This window comes from Marmota monax, unplaced genomic scaffold, assembly GCF_021218885.2.
Source record: "Marmota monax isolate L192 unplaced genomic scaffold, Marmota_monax_Labrador192_F-V1.1 WCK01_AAM20220418_F8-fsc00217, whole genome shotgun sequence".
Classification (NCBI taxonomy): domain Eukaryota; kingdom Metazoa; phylum Chordata; class Mammalia; order Rodentia; family Sciuridae; genus Marmota; species Marmota monax.
This window is the reverse complement of record NW_026692031.1, coordinates 2,403,099-2,416,745: the sequence shown is the minus strand read 5'-3', so window position 1 is coordinate 2,416,745 and position 13,647 is coordinate 2,403,099. Positions and strand designations below refer to the sequence as shown.

Sequence of the window (13,647 nt, the reverse complement as noted above, 5' to 3'; positions counted from 1 at the left end):
ACATGTGGATGCAGATGAAGCTGGCCAAACTGCAGTACCTTAGGTACCAGTAGACAATGTATGTTGAAAACCAGTCTCTCTTTTGTATCCTGTGTTCTGAGGATTGCCTGCAGAGGCACTACCTGGGTACAGCAGAAAATATAGGTGCCAGGCATACCTAAGACCTACTCATTAGAACACTTGGAATGGAATCAGGCAATAGGCATTTTAACAAGTGCACAAACGGAATGTTTTGTCTGGTCTTTGTTTTCACTTTGCTTGTGTTTACTTGCATGCACTAGGGATTGAACCAAGGGACTCACACATGCTAGACAAGTGCTGTATCACTGAGCTACATACCTAACCCCTTTAAAAAAAGTTTATTTTGCTGGGTATTGTGGCACTTACCTGTAATCTCAGTGACTTGGGAGGCTGAAGCAAGAGGATCACAGGTTCAAGGCCAGCATCAGCAACTTAGCCCTAAGTAACTTAGGGAGATCCTGTCTCAAAAAGGGCTGGAGATGTAGCTCAGTGATACAGCGCCCCAGTACCAAAAATAAAATAAAACAATAGAAAATAAAAAATTTTAATTTTCAGATAGGGTCACTAAGTTGCCCAGGCTGGCCTTGAACTTGTGATCCTGGGATTACATGTGTGCTACCACACCAAGCTGTTTTTCACTTTTTTATTATGGAAAATTCTAAACCACCAAATGTAGAGGAAATATAACGTACCCTCCCACAAGGTGCCCGTTACCCAGCTCCAAAATTAACCTTGGTCAGTCTTGTCTCATCTGTAATGCTACTTTTTTTCCTTAAATATTTTAAAGCAAATTATAGGTAGCATGTCATTTCACCCATAAATACCACAATCTGCATCTCTTATTGATTTTTTTTAACTAAGCTGTTTTGCTGTTACTCCATGTAACAATGTGGGTAAATTCTGTGCAAATATTTCAAAATCTGAAAAACTCTGAAATTTGAAACATTTCTGGTCCCAAGCATTTTGGATAAGGGATACTCAACTTCTACATTAAAATCCATTCATTTTCTTTCTTTTCTTTGGTATTGGGGATTGAACCCAGGGATGCCTAGCCCTTTTCATGTTTAGAGTCAAGGACTTTGTTTCCCAGTCTGACCTTGAACTTGGGATCACAGCATTTCACTTTTTCAGGAGATAGCCACAGGCCAAGGTTTCATTCAAGGTTGACACTGATTTCTCTGAATTAAACTGCAGAGTTTGTGGGCTTGGTTCTGCCAGACTGCCCCAACTTAGAGGGCAGCCATCCTCCAGGCTGTCACCTGATTATGACTGACCAGCTGAAATTTGGGGTTCCTAAGGACTCCCTCTTCAGGTTTTATAATTTTCTACAACAGTTCACAGAACTCTGAAAATCAGTTCCCTAGCATGTTGATTTATTATACAGGATACGACTCAGGAACAGCTGGTGGGGCGAGATGTGGCACTCCTGTCCCCTCTTCAGGCAGCTGTCCTGCAAGTACCTCCACATGTTCACTGCCTTGGAAGCTCCCCAAAACCTGTTTTGAGGTTTTTATGGGGGTTCTATTATGTGGTCATGGATTAACTAAATCATTGGCCATCAATGATAACTCAACCTTCAGCCCTTCTCGCTTTTCCAGAAGTCCAATTGGGATTGAAAATTCCAACTCTGTCACTTAATTGGTTCACTGGTAACCAGCCCCATCCTTAGGCTATTCAGGACTCCCCAGGGAACAGTAGTGACCGAATTACATTGTTACATTGTGTGCATGTACAAATATGTAACAACAGATTCCACCATTCTGTGTAATTACAGGATACCAGTAAGAAATATGGGAGGGGGAGAGCCACTAGTGGTTGCATTACTGTGAAGTAAGGTAACACTGTGGTGATTCCAAGGGTTTTAAGAGCTCTGTGCCTGGTAATGTGAGCAAAGACCAAGTGTATATTTCCTGTTATGTCACAATCTAGAATTCAGTTTGTATTTAAATTTTCTTGATTATCTCATTGATTTTAGTAATTTTATTTATATCAAGATTTCATGCATTGTATGTTTGGGTAATTCTTATACCAAAACTGGAGCCTGTCACCCCCTCTCAGCTCCACTTCACTTTGGTAAAGGCCAGGAAGGCTGTTACTGGGCATCAGTGTTTTCAGACCAACCCAAGTGCTTTGGTGAAAGTTGATTTTCATCTGCTGGTTACCTGTGGGCATAGGCAGCTTTTCCTCAGTAACTCTCTTTGGGCTTCTCCCATGGATTACAGTAGAAATTGTTTTAGCCTAAATGTTTTCCAGAGCAGGTGTTTTGAGTAGCCTATCTCACCCTTAGAAAAGTCTGGAAAGTGTTCTTCCACACTCTGATTCTACAGAACATATAGCTTCCTGGGGAGCTGACAGGGAAGTGTCTTGTTGAATGGTGTTCATGGTAAATCTCCCAGAGTATTTGGTGTTGAGTAGTTGAACATTGAGGAGGGCTTGTGGCCACACTTGTGACTATGGCTCAGTTGCTGGGAGTATTGAATCATAAGTAGCGGTGGGTAGAGGGGAAAGCCAGCGATGTTCAAGATCTCCTCTGGAGCTAGGATTTTATCCTAAGTCCAAAGCTGAGACTGGTTTTATACATTCAAATATTGTGTTTTCCAGGGCCTGTTTGTGTTTGCCTGTTTTCTCATGGTGTTCCTGTGTACTGACACTGTACAACTACCATTAACAGTAGAGACACACAGTCCTCTCAAAGCAGCCCAGTAGGTCAGCTCCCAGGGGCCAGGGTCTGGAGTGGGACATGGCAGTGCCAGGTGGTCTTCTGTCTGGCAGATATGTTCTGGAGGTCATAAAGCTGTGCTAACAATGTAAGATGGAGTCAGTACATCTAATGCCTGAGAATTCCTTTTGACCAAGGTTCCACACCTCTAGAGGAGGATGAAAATAAGAAAAGGGTGGGTCTGTCTTTGAGGAAGTAGCAGCCAACTCTTTTCGACTTAAGTTGGACCTTTCAGGGGGAGTTGTGCATGAAATAAGGACTTAGTAAAGAATGGGAGCCCTCAGAACAGATTTTTAAATAGTTTGCGTGATGAGATTGTGAGTCTGGGATTTTGGTAGCATGGCAATAATATTTAGACCAGAAATCCCAGGGGGACCCAAATCCTAACCTGCCCATCGCCTTCTCCTTTGAGGTCTCTAATGGAGACATCCTTACAAGAAAAGTAAAAATTAGCAAAATGGAATTCAGATTCTTTTTTATTGTTAGTTGAGCTAGTGCTAAGCGCCACCTCCCTGTGTAGGGTGAGATCTAGAAAACACCTCACCTCGAAAGCCTTCCTGGAGTTTTATCTTTCCTGAGCCCCATTGGGCCTTCCACTTGGTTGGCCAGTTCATGGAAGGGAGGGGGTGTGTGTACCAGAGTGAGCCCCAGTAACCTAACAGACAGTTGTTAGGTCTAAGGCAAGTGACTCATAGACAGCAGATGATCAGTCCTTCTTTTTTCAGTCTAGTCTGCATTTGGGTGGTGTGGTTTATTCACATTTAATGTACTTATCACATTAATACGTTTTGCTGGCATTTTTTTCATGTCATTTGTTTCTTCCCCTTTAATGTCTTTTGTGTTAAATATTTTTAGAGTGCCATTTTGATTCCTTTGTTGATTTCCTTTTTACTTTAAATTTTTTTCCTATTGGTTGCTCTAGGGATATGATACGTGCTACTTTATAGATGGGAAACATTTTACTTCAGTGTATCTTCCCTTTCTCACTCCCGTTTTGTGCTGCTGCTGTTTATGGATGTTATGAAAGTGTTAGAAATCAAACAATAGTGTTTAATTATTACTTTATACAAGAAGTTAAGAGAAGAAATGAAGGAAAATTAATCAGTTTTCTGGGATTTTGGGTCTTCTTTATTCCTCAGTTTGATGTCCATTTTTTTCTCTGAAGGGCTCTCTTTAGTATTATACACAAATTCTACTGCAGTAATTTTTCCCAGTCTCTGTTTATAAATCTCTCCATTTAAAATTCATTTTTTGGAGGCTTACTTTGCTAGATATGTAGTTCTTGAATGAGAGTTTTTCGCTTTCAAGGCTTTGGATGTCATTCCACTACCTTCTGGCCTCTTGTTCCTAATGAGAAGTTAGATGTGAATGAGAAGTTTAGTCTATTATATGTGATATATTTTTCTTTTATTCCATATTTTTTTTTCTGTTTTGATTTTCAACAATTTGTGACATGGGTAGGTATGGATCTCTCTCTATACTTAATATATATGTATTTTTATCAAACCTTATTAGTGCAGGGATTATTTGAAATTTTTATTTATTTATCTTGGGTCATTTTTCTCCTTGCCTCTGGTATGCCTGTTGTATTCATGTCAGTGTGCTTCATATTGCTTCACAGGTCTCTGAGTCTCTGCCCCTTTTTTGGAGTGGGTGGGATTGAACTCAGGGGCACTTAACCATGTCCCCAGACCTTTTTTATATTTTATTTAGAGGCAGAGTCTCACTGAGTTGCTTAGTGTCTCACTAATAAGTTGCTGAGGCTGGCTTGGAATTCACAATCCTCCTGCCTCAGCCTTCTGAGCTGCTGGGATCACAGGCGCGCAGCACAGCGCTCAGCTCTGTCCTTTTTTTTTTTTTTTTTTTTTTTTTAAAAAGAGAGAGTGAGAGTTTTTTTAATGTTTATTTTTTTTTTAGTTTTCGGCTGACACAACATCTTTGTATGTGGTGCTGAGGATCGAACCCGGGCCGCACGCATGCCAGGCGAGCGCGCTACCGCTTGAGCCACATCCCCAGCCCTCTGTCCTTTTTTCCTTAAGACTTGTTCTGTATTTTTTTTAAATTGAATAATTTCCATTGATTTGTCTTCATTCCAGAACAGCTGGCCACAAGGTATGAGAACTGACCCCACGTATTCAAAGACCAAAGAAAGAGTCTGGCAGATCTAGGATTGAACAGTGCAGTTTATTGGGGAATTTACTGACAGAAGTGTGGTCCTGGGTGGCAACAAGACAAGTGGATTCCCATCATTTGGGTCAGAAAGAGATGTGTACACATGGGTTAGGATAAAGGTGATTTCCTCCAAGCTGGAATGTTCCTGGTTTATCAAAGAATGAAGCACATTTCTGGCACCTGGGTCTGGTTGTAAAGCTTCGCATACAACTCTAATGGGTGGGTTGTTCGATTTGTTTGTAGATGCTGGACAACCGTGGGAAAGTCCAGTTAGGGCCTGAGTGTGGTGGCACATATCTGTAATCCCAGTAGCTTGGGCTGCTGAGATAGGAGGATTGCAAGTTTGAGACCAGCCTTGGTAATTTAGTGAGACTCTGTCTCAATAAGAAAGGCTGGAGATGTAGCTCAGTGGTAAAGCACCCCTGGGTTTGATCCCCAGTGTCCCCACCCCTGCAAAAAGAAGGACTAACTAGGGTGTCTGGGGCTGTCATGGTAGTTGCAACTCAAGCTGGCTGCACTCATGTCAACCCAAATCCTGCTGGTCTTAAAGTTTACTGATTTTTTTTTTTTTTTTTTTTTTTTTTTTGAGGTAGTGGGGATTGAACCCAGAAGCACTCTATTGCTGAGTTACATCTCTAGCTCTTTTTATTTTTTGATATGATGTCTCCAAGTTGCCCACGCTGGCTTCAAACTTGAAATCCTCCTGTCTTAGACTCCCAAGTAGCTGGAATTACAGGCTGCACTACTGCACCTGGCATCAAGTTTACTGATTTTTCTACATTGCAAATCGTGAGCTATTTTTGGTATAATTTCTTATTTTTATTTGTAGATGGACACTATACTTTATTTTATTTATTTATAGTTTTATATGGTGCAGAGGATGGAACCCAGTGCCTCACGATTGCTAGGCAAGTGCTGTAATACTGGGCTGCAACCCCAGCCCTTGGTATAATTTCTAGTTATTGAAATCTCTGTTCAATTCTATTCTAATAGTTGCCTTAAAAGTATCCGTCTGCTATCTTGGGCACTCAGATAGTTACTCTTAATTGCTTTTTTTCCCCCTAAGTATGGGTTACAGTTTCTTGTTTCTTTGATGGTCTTAAAATTTTGTGTTGAATACTGAAGATTTTAGTTAATGTATTGTAGCAATTCTGGATTCTGGTTTATTCCCTCTAAAAGTGGGTGATGGTACTATTTTGATGGTGCTATTTTTTTTATTCTACTTTTTTGTTCTGAGGATTGAATTCAGGGGCACTTTGCCACTGAGCTATATCCCCAGCCCTTTTTATTTATTTATTTTTGAGACAGTCTCACCAAGCTGCTGAAGCTGTCTCAAACTTGGGATCATCCGAACTCAGCCTCCCTATTCACAGGGACCCTAGATTTGCACCACCGTGCCTACCTTATTTTGCTTTTTAAGTAACTGGCCTGGTCTGAATCTGCAGTCTGCTTTCCTCACAGAGTATAATTGCTGCTATCTTTGCTCAGTTACTTTTTCTTGTTTTATCTTTTGTCTGTCTGTCCGTGGATGTCACCAATGTGTCTCCCCAGCAGAAATGGGTCACAGGCATCCACTTTCAGTTGTGTGTGGACCGGGTGCATTCAGCTCTCGGGTCCATCTTTCAGGCCTGCCAGCTCAGTCCCCCCAGGCCTGCGTACAGGCTCTATTGGCTGCATGCATAGGTGGCTGGGACTTGCTCTTCCCCTGCACCATGCACACTCCCTGGGGTCAGCCTAGATGTGTGGAGAACTGGTCCCTTGGCAGAGGCTCCTCTTGGAACTCCTCCAAGTCTCCAGCTGATCTTCTGGTCCGTTGCCTACCTGTGGAGATGGCAGTCTCAAGCCAACCTTGCTGACTCCCATCCCCCTGCTTGCTGTGGCCCACTGTGAATGAGCATGTTCTCAGTCCACCAGGCCCTTTTGGGCAGTGACAGAGTACAGCTGCTGGTGTTCGGGGCCTTCCCACCTATGGATGAGCTGGAGAACAGGGAGAAAGCAAAGCAGCCTGGGAAGAACTCTCAGACACTGAGGCTCCTGCCTAAGGCTGTTATCTCAGGAGTGAATGCTGCTCGCTGCTTGGTTGGCCCTAAGGCTTTGGTCTCTTTCCAGAGGGCTGACCTGATGGTTTTCAGCAGTTTTGTCCAACTTCTTGACTGCTTTGGGGGAAGGGATGGTTGATGACCTTGCTACTATGGGAACAGATTCTCCTGGGCCCACTGTGTAGAGCTCTGTGTAGAGCTGCCTGGTGGTGGTGTGTGGGGGCTGCAGAACTGGAGGGCCTGGTGGCAGATTTTGCAGGAGCTCAGGTGAGGGGCTGAACTTGGTGGTGGCATTGGGTACCAGGTGAGCAAGCAGATGTGAGCAGGGGCCGAGCCAGACACATGTATGTTTCAGACACTGTGCAGGAATGAGGCTCTGCAGATGCAAGCAGCTGTGCTGTAGCTAAGGCGAGAAGCAGCCTGGAAGGCAGGTAGAGTCGTCTTGGACAACTTGTGCAAATAAAACGATTTGCACTGAAGCAGGGAATTGTGCAGGTGAGATTTTTAAGGGCATACCTTATTGACAAAACACTGAATATATACCAAAAAACATATGCTAAAATAAAAGGAGGGTGGGTAAAAGTACATTTAGAAAAATAGGTGTTGTTGAAGCTGAATGATGGATATGTTGGGGTTCATTATTGTCTTTTTTGCATTGGTATGTGTTTGGAAATTTTCCTAATTAAAAAGTAGAGGTAGGGCGTGTGGGTGGGGTCTGGCTCAGTGGTAGAATGCAATCCTAGGACGCTCGAGGCCCTGGGTTCAATCCCTAGTACCAAAAAACTAAAAAATAAAAAGCTATAGCCAGATAGGGACACATGTACAGAAATTAATAGCTAACTTCTACAAAGGCAGTGCTAGCTGGAATATGGTGGAGGGGACTGATTCCCAGTAGCAGTGGTAAATACAAACCACCTAGAAATATTCTGAGTCGAAAATGATGATCCACACATTATTTTGTTAGAATTTATTGAGAAGCAGCAGATTTGATTTTATGAATAAAAGGTAGGTCTTCCCAAATTAATGGTACAGTTTTGGATCCTGTCCAAGAAATAATTTTATTTAGAATATTGCCCGTGAAAAGAATATGTAGGAGGTTGACAAAGATGAGAAAGGTTGTGAGGTTAGTCTGAAGGTGGCCTAGGAGGTTCCTTCCGATGTGTCTGAGAGCCTCGTAGGGCTGCTGAGAGATAACTGTGAGGCACTTGTCCCCCTGTGTTTGCAGTCGGAGCTGTGCCTGTCCTCTCCAAAGATGCCTCCTCAGGGGAAAGGGGCCGCCGCTTCAATCAGGTGAAGACACCTCACAACCCTTTGGACTCCAGTGCCCCACTGATGAAGAAAGGGAAGCAGAGGGAGGTCCCCAAGGCTAAGAAGCCCACCTCATTGAAGAAGGTGTGTAGAGGGCTTCTTTCAAAACAAGGCACTGGATTCAATTTCACATACTTGCACTGGCTTCTTCCAGCTTGGATTCTTAGATTTGAAAGTTTATGTTACTTAAACGCGTTGCGTCGAGTTGTGTTCATGCTTCTCTAACAAATGCTCCTTCACTCTCCCAGCGTGACATGACGGAGTATGTTGAAGCAGAAATCATTCGAGCTCTCTGGAAGGAAATTTTTTTTTTTTTTTTTTTTTTTTAATTTCGCTTTGCAATGATGTGGATGGAAAACCAGAAGGGTGTGGGGGGGTTACATTGTCTTCTCTCATACCTTCTGCTTTGGCCGCCACCACATGACTTGTCCAATGTTCACAGCTGAGACTTGAACACTTGTGTGCAGGCCTTCGACTAAGAGGGTGGTACAGGGCCCTGTGGTGTGTCCTGGTCTCTGTTCTCATGCACGTTGAGGTGACTGCTCAGAATTGTCTTCAGAGCCCTGTGGGGAGGGGTGCTGCTCCCACAGTAGGGGAGGGGAGGACTGGGGAGCAGGATCCCCCAACTTCAGACTCCTGACTGGGCACATTCAACAAGATGAACTTGGAGTTGATGTTGCAGAAGAGTTCTCTTTTAGGTACACATATTTAGATGCTTTATTCCTTCATTTGATTTTTAAGATTATTTTGAAAGAACGGGAAGAGAGAAAGCAGCAGCGACTCCAAGAAAATGCAGCTGCTGCCGGGGATGATACACCAGATGCAGAGAGTGGTGCTGACGACCAGGCCCCTGACCAGGCCGACCCCACAGGTACCGATTCTGTGTGTTTGTGCCTAAAAGAACCCTTCAGTTGGGAGCAGCCATGAGAACAGAACCGTGTGCAGGTCGATGTGGAGCCTCGGGGATTCAGAAGTTTTCAAGTTCCCAGCTTTTCATTGAGAGTGAGCCCTACGGATAGGAATGGCATCCAAGGCCTCTGGTTCTGCATCTGTGAGGGGCAGTGATGAGCACCCCCTTCCCTAAGTGTGACCTGTGTGACACTGGGTGTTCCTTTAACTCAAAATGGTCATGAGAATGTATAACACTGACTGCATCATTGCTTACCAACAGTGTTTGAGACATGGGCCCATAAAAATGTGTGCATTTCAAAGTAAATTTTCATTCAGTTACACATTTAGGAAAGTACAGAGCACAAGCGTACAGCTCGAGGACTTTTCAGAATGAACGCAGCACCCAGGTGACAAAACGGAACAGAGCCCAATGATGACTCACCCCAGGCCCTCAGGTCAGAGGTCTCCTCAAAAGCTTGCTGTCCTAATGGCAGAACCAGCAGCAAGATATGATGGAGCTTTGAACTTGGCGCTGGTGGAGCTGCCCGGCATGTTCTGCTCTCCTATGCCTCCTGTCGGTGATGTTTTGTGACAGGGAGCTGCTATTCATTATTATCATTATCATATATTCAGTTGAATGAACGGGCCACCGAGGCACTGAGGAGGCACTGAGCAGGGGCCCTGAGGCAGGTTCCTTCCCGGCTCAGAAGGAAGGTCGTTGTGGACCACTGGGAGAACTGTTGGGATAACACGAGCTCTCGCTTCACTTCTGCGGATGTTTCCAGGAGCCAGACTGCTCCCACTGCTCCTGCCACACAGTGTTCCAGGTCCTGCGAGTTACACCCTCATAGGAGATCTGTGGGTGCTCCTGTCCTTGACAGCCATAGGCATTTCTTCCTGGGCTTGCCACCCCAGAGGGTGCGTTGTGTGTTCTTGAATTCCTTTCCTGAGATCGAGTTACCTTACTTGCAGTCAGTCTGGGTGTTTATGTAAGTAACTAGTTGGAGACAGTGAGTTGTTTTTGAACCACCCTGCTAAGGGTCTCCAGTGTTTTGTTTGTGGTGCTGGGGATGGAACCTCATCCTGGCTCAGGCCAGGCAGGCACAATCCCCCTGAGCCTTGTCCCATCCTGAGGCACTCATACTGCAGATGTCTGAATTCAGCTCTTGGAGATTGTTTGAGAAAGGAATGGCCTCGGGCAGTTAAACTTCATAAACTTAGAACTCTAACCCTGGTTTTAAGACTTCCTGATACACATTGTTCCAATTGGATTCCTAATTTAAAAGATAAATTTGGGTAATGAATTGCATACTTATTGATTATTAAAATAGTAACTTTTCTGTATAGATTGTCTCAGTGAAAACGCGTGAGCTGGTTGGGAGGAGGCACCCGTCCTGGGAAGACAGACAGCCGTCCTGCCTCCACTGCTTTCTGTTGTCCCGGAGGCTGCACCAGCTGCCCTCTCTGCACTGCTTCACAGTATTGGGGGTGGCCGCTGTGTGTGAGCACCGGTTGCGTCTGGGGGACCATCCGGGCTGGCATCATCTGCACACAGGCCCCTCTGTGTGCACAGGGCCCCATAGAAGTGAGACAATGACTTTTTCCTCCATGAAGGTCCAGAGGATATGGAAGAATCGGTCTCCTCCAGTCCTGCGGTTGAGGGCAAGTCAGAAGAGGGCCTTGACACAGAGCTCCAGAGGGACACGGACGCCTGCCCGCCTGCCTCTGACCTGGCCACTGTCCCCAAGATCCACAGCCGGAGATTCAGGGAGTGAGTGAGCCCCGGCCCACTGGGGCCCGAGGAGAGGGGGCCTTGGGTTTCTCCTACTCTTCCCATGCTCAGCACCGTAAATCTGTGTGGTTGGGCCACACTGTGCTTCAGTCCTCGTGGTTGAAAGTGGCCAGGTACCTAGGTGTTTGGGAATGGCCTAATCCTCGAATTTGTGATTCCTCTTCTTTTGTCAGTATTGTCAGTGTGCACAGTTAAACAGCCCAAGACTTTGGGCTGTTTCTTTCTCTACCTCTAAAGTATGTTGTGAGCTACTGCTTTGCTTTGTCAGCTTCCTTTGGCAGCTTTCCTGCTGGCAGTAATGGAGGAGGTGCCTTGGTCCTGGTTTGAGGTGGGGGGTGGGGAGTGAGGTGGCCATGATGGCGTTTGGATCCCCTTTCATGGTTGAGTTTCTCCATATAGTTTCTCAGGAGGCAGAATATTTGCAACTTGTTTTGCTCGATCTTACTTCTTTTCCAGATTGGTCAGTCCAGGTGGGGGGATAGCTAAGAGGGGGACCTGTGGAAGCTGTGGTGGAGGGCGGGACCCAGAGGTGTTTTGTTCCTTGTAGTTGGAAGTGGGGGAGGTGCCTCACTCTTTCCATGAAACACATCTTCCAGAATCCCATGGTTCTTGCCAGTGTTGTTCTTGCGCTGGGATTCCTGTCTTGGGCTGTCTGCTGTGTCTCCTCTCCCTGGGGTTGGACAGTCTGAGGGCCGCGGTTTTGGAGCCAGTGGGCCAAGTTCATGGTGTCCTGTGTCCCTTTCAGTTACTGCAGCCAAATGCTCAGTAAAGAAGTGGACGCTTGTGTCACAGACCTACTAAAGGAGCTGGTCCGATTTCAAGACCGCATGTACCAGAAGGATCCGGTCAAGGCTAAGACCAAACGCCGGCTCGTGTTGGGGCTGAGGGAGGTTCTCAAACACCTAAAGCTCAGGAGGTTGAAATGCATCATCATTTCTCCCAACTGCGAGAAGATCCAGTCGAAAGGTAAGGGCCTCCTATTGTCCTCCATGGCTGGGAGTCTGCTGTAGTGCCCGGTACGCTGCCTTTGCACTCACCTGTGCGCCTCACCTGGTTGTGGACCAAGCTGCACCCCTGCAGGCCTTGGCAGCTCATTCTTGTCTTTGTTTTTCAGGTGAGTGATTTTCTCACTAAGTGCCCACAGCGTGAGGCAGCGGGTCTCGTAGTCCTGTATGTGGGCTTCCAGCTGTCCGACTTGGGCCTCTCTGGCAGCAGGAAAAGATGATGTTCCTCTATGATGCAGGCTGCTCCTGTGGAGCTGGGGAGGGATGCTGGTCTCACCCAGAGCTGTTGTGCCTGGCAGCCTGTGGAGGGCTTTCACCGGCCCATATCAGGATGTTCAGTGTGTGAGCAGATCGTCTGCTCACTCGTTATTGCTATGGGTTTGTCTAGTTGCCACTTGACCTAGGCTGGAGGGTGTGTTTTGCTGGTCAGATATTGTATGTGAGGTGATGCTGAACTCCAGTGTGTAAAGTCTGATGTTAGCCTGGTGCTTGTGCCATCATGGCCCCCAGAGAACTTGCCGGTCCTTGCATTTAATAATAGAAGAACTGGCACTGGACTGGGGTGTAATTGAGCAGTAGAGTATTTGCATAGCATGTGCAAAGCCCTGAGTTCGATTGCCAGCCCTGCAAAAAAGAAGTAAAACTGGTGGGTGCAGGGCGCCACCGCTCACACACACCCCTTCTCCATCACATTAGGGCTGGGGAGAAAGAAGGAACATCTTTGAACACAGAAGTCCTTTCCCCTGCCATGTAAGCATCAACTTGGGCCAGTCTAGATCCTGGAGCTCAGCCCTGATCTTCTTCCTGTAATGTTTCATATCTGAAGCCTGGAGGTGTCCTGTCATGTCTGAGGCCCCCAGAGTGACAGGAGTAGCCGCTGAACCTCCTCATCCTCATGCCCAATTAGCAGCTTCTTCTTGTTCTTGGCTTGGTTTTGGTCCTGTGTCACTGCTGAGCAGAATACGACAGGACTTCAGTGACCTGTCATCTGGCTATGCCTTTCCAGATCTTTGGAGGGGTCAGGCCACATGTTTTTGTTCTTTTGTCACCATTGTCAGTGTGCACAGTTTAAAAGGTGGTCTTATCTCACGGTTTGGTTTAAGGAGAAGGCAGCTGTGGTCTTCTTTCCTAGACACTCTTTGGCCAAATTTTGGGCTGTTTCATACCTCTAAAGTGTCTTGTGAGCTACTGCTTTGCTTTGTCAGCTTCCTAACAGAGGAAAGGCCTGTACTCTCATCCCCTAGCATCCTAATACATAGTGTGGCTTCTGCCTGTTACTTTGGGGTCCTTGCTTAATTTTACACATACTTAACATTAAGCAGAGCCACCGCCTCAGTGGGCCTCAGCTGCCTCACGGCCGTGTGCTTCTCAGGGAGTTCGATGCACTGGGTGGTCTGCTTTCCCAACTGCTGAAGGAGTACTTGTTTCAGCTCTCCGTGCCAACCAGTCAGCTGTCACCTGGGCAGGCGATGCCTTTGTTTCCACCCTGCTCCTATTGGGATACGTTGTTTGTTACAGAATCCTATTGCCACCCCTTTTGGGGTACACTCTTGTTTGACTGGACACGTCCTCTGGTGATCAATGAGGAAAGGGTGCATGGGAGGCACGTGTCGGAGATCCTGCTGGAAATCCAGAATCTGCTTTCTTTCTTGTTGTCGTCATTGTTTTTAAGGGTCTTGGGATCAAACCAGGGCCTCATGC

At 45.9% G+C, this 13,647-nt stretch overlaps 1 protein-coding gene across 4 annotated transcripts in view; it reads left to right on the top strand.

Annotated features, from left to right (window-relative positions):
• The window catches only part of Secisbp2 (SECIS binding protein 2), a 37,229-nt gene that overhangs the window by 17,201 nt on the left and 6,381 nt on the right, over window positions 1–13,647 (top strand). For all 4 annotated transcript variants that reach the window (XM_046454092.2, XM_046454085.2, XM_058582792.1 and 1 more), the window contains 4 exons: window positions 8,177–8,343; window positions 9,001–9,130; window positions 10,765–10,921; window positions 11,688–11,908. In XM_046454092.2, the coding sequence (XP_046310048.1) occupies window positions 8,177–8,343; window positions 9,001–9,130; window positions 10,765–10,921; window positions 11,688–11,908 (675 nt within the window). The remainder of the gene's footprint in view (window positions 1–8,176; window positions 8,344–9,000; window positions 9,131–10,764; window positions 10,922–11,687; window positions 11,909–13,647) is intronic.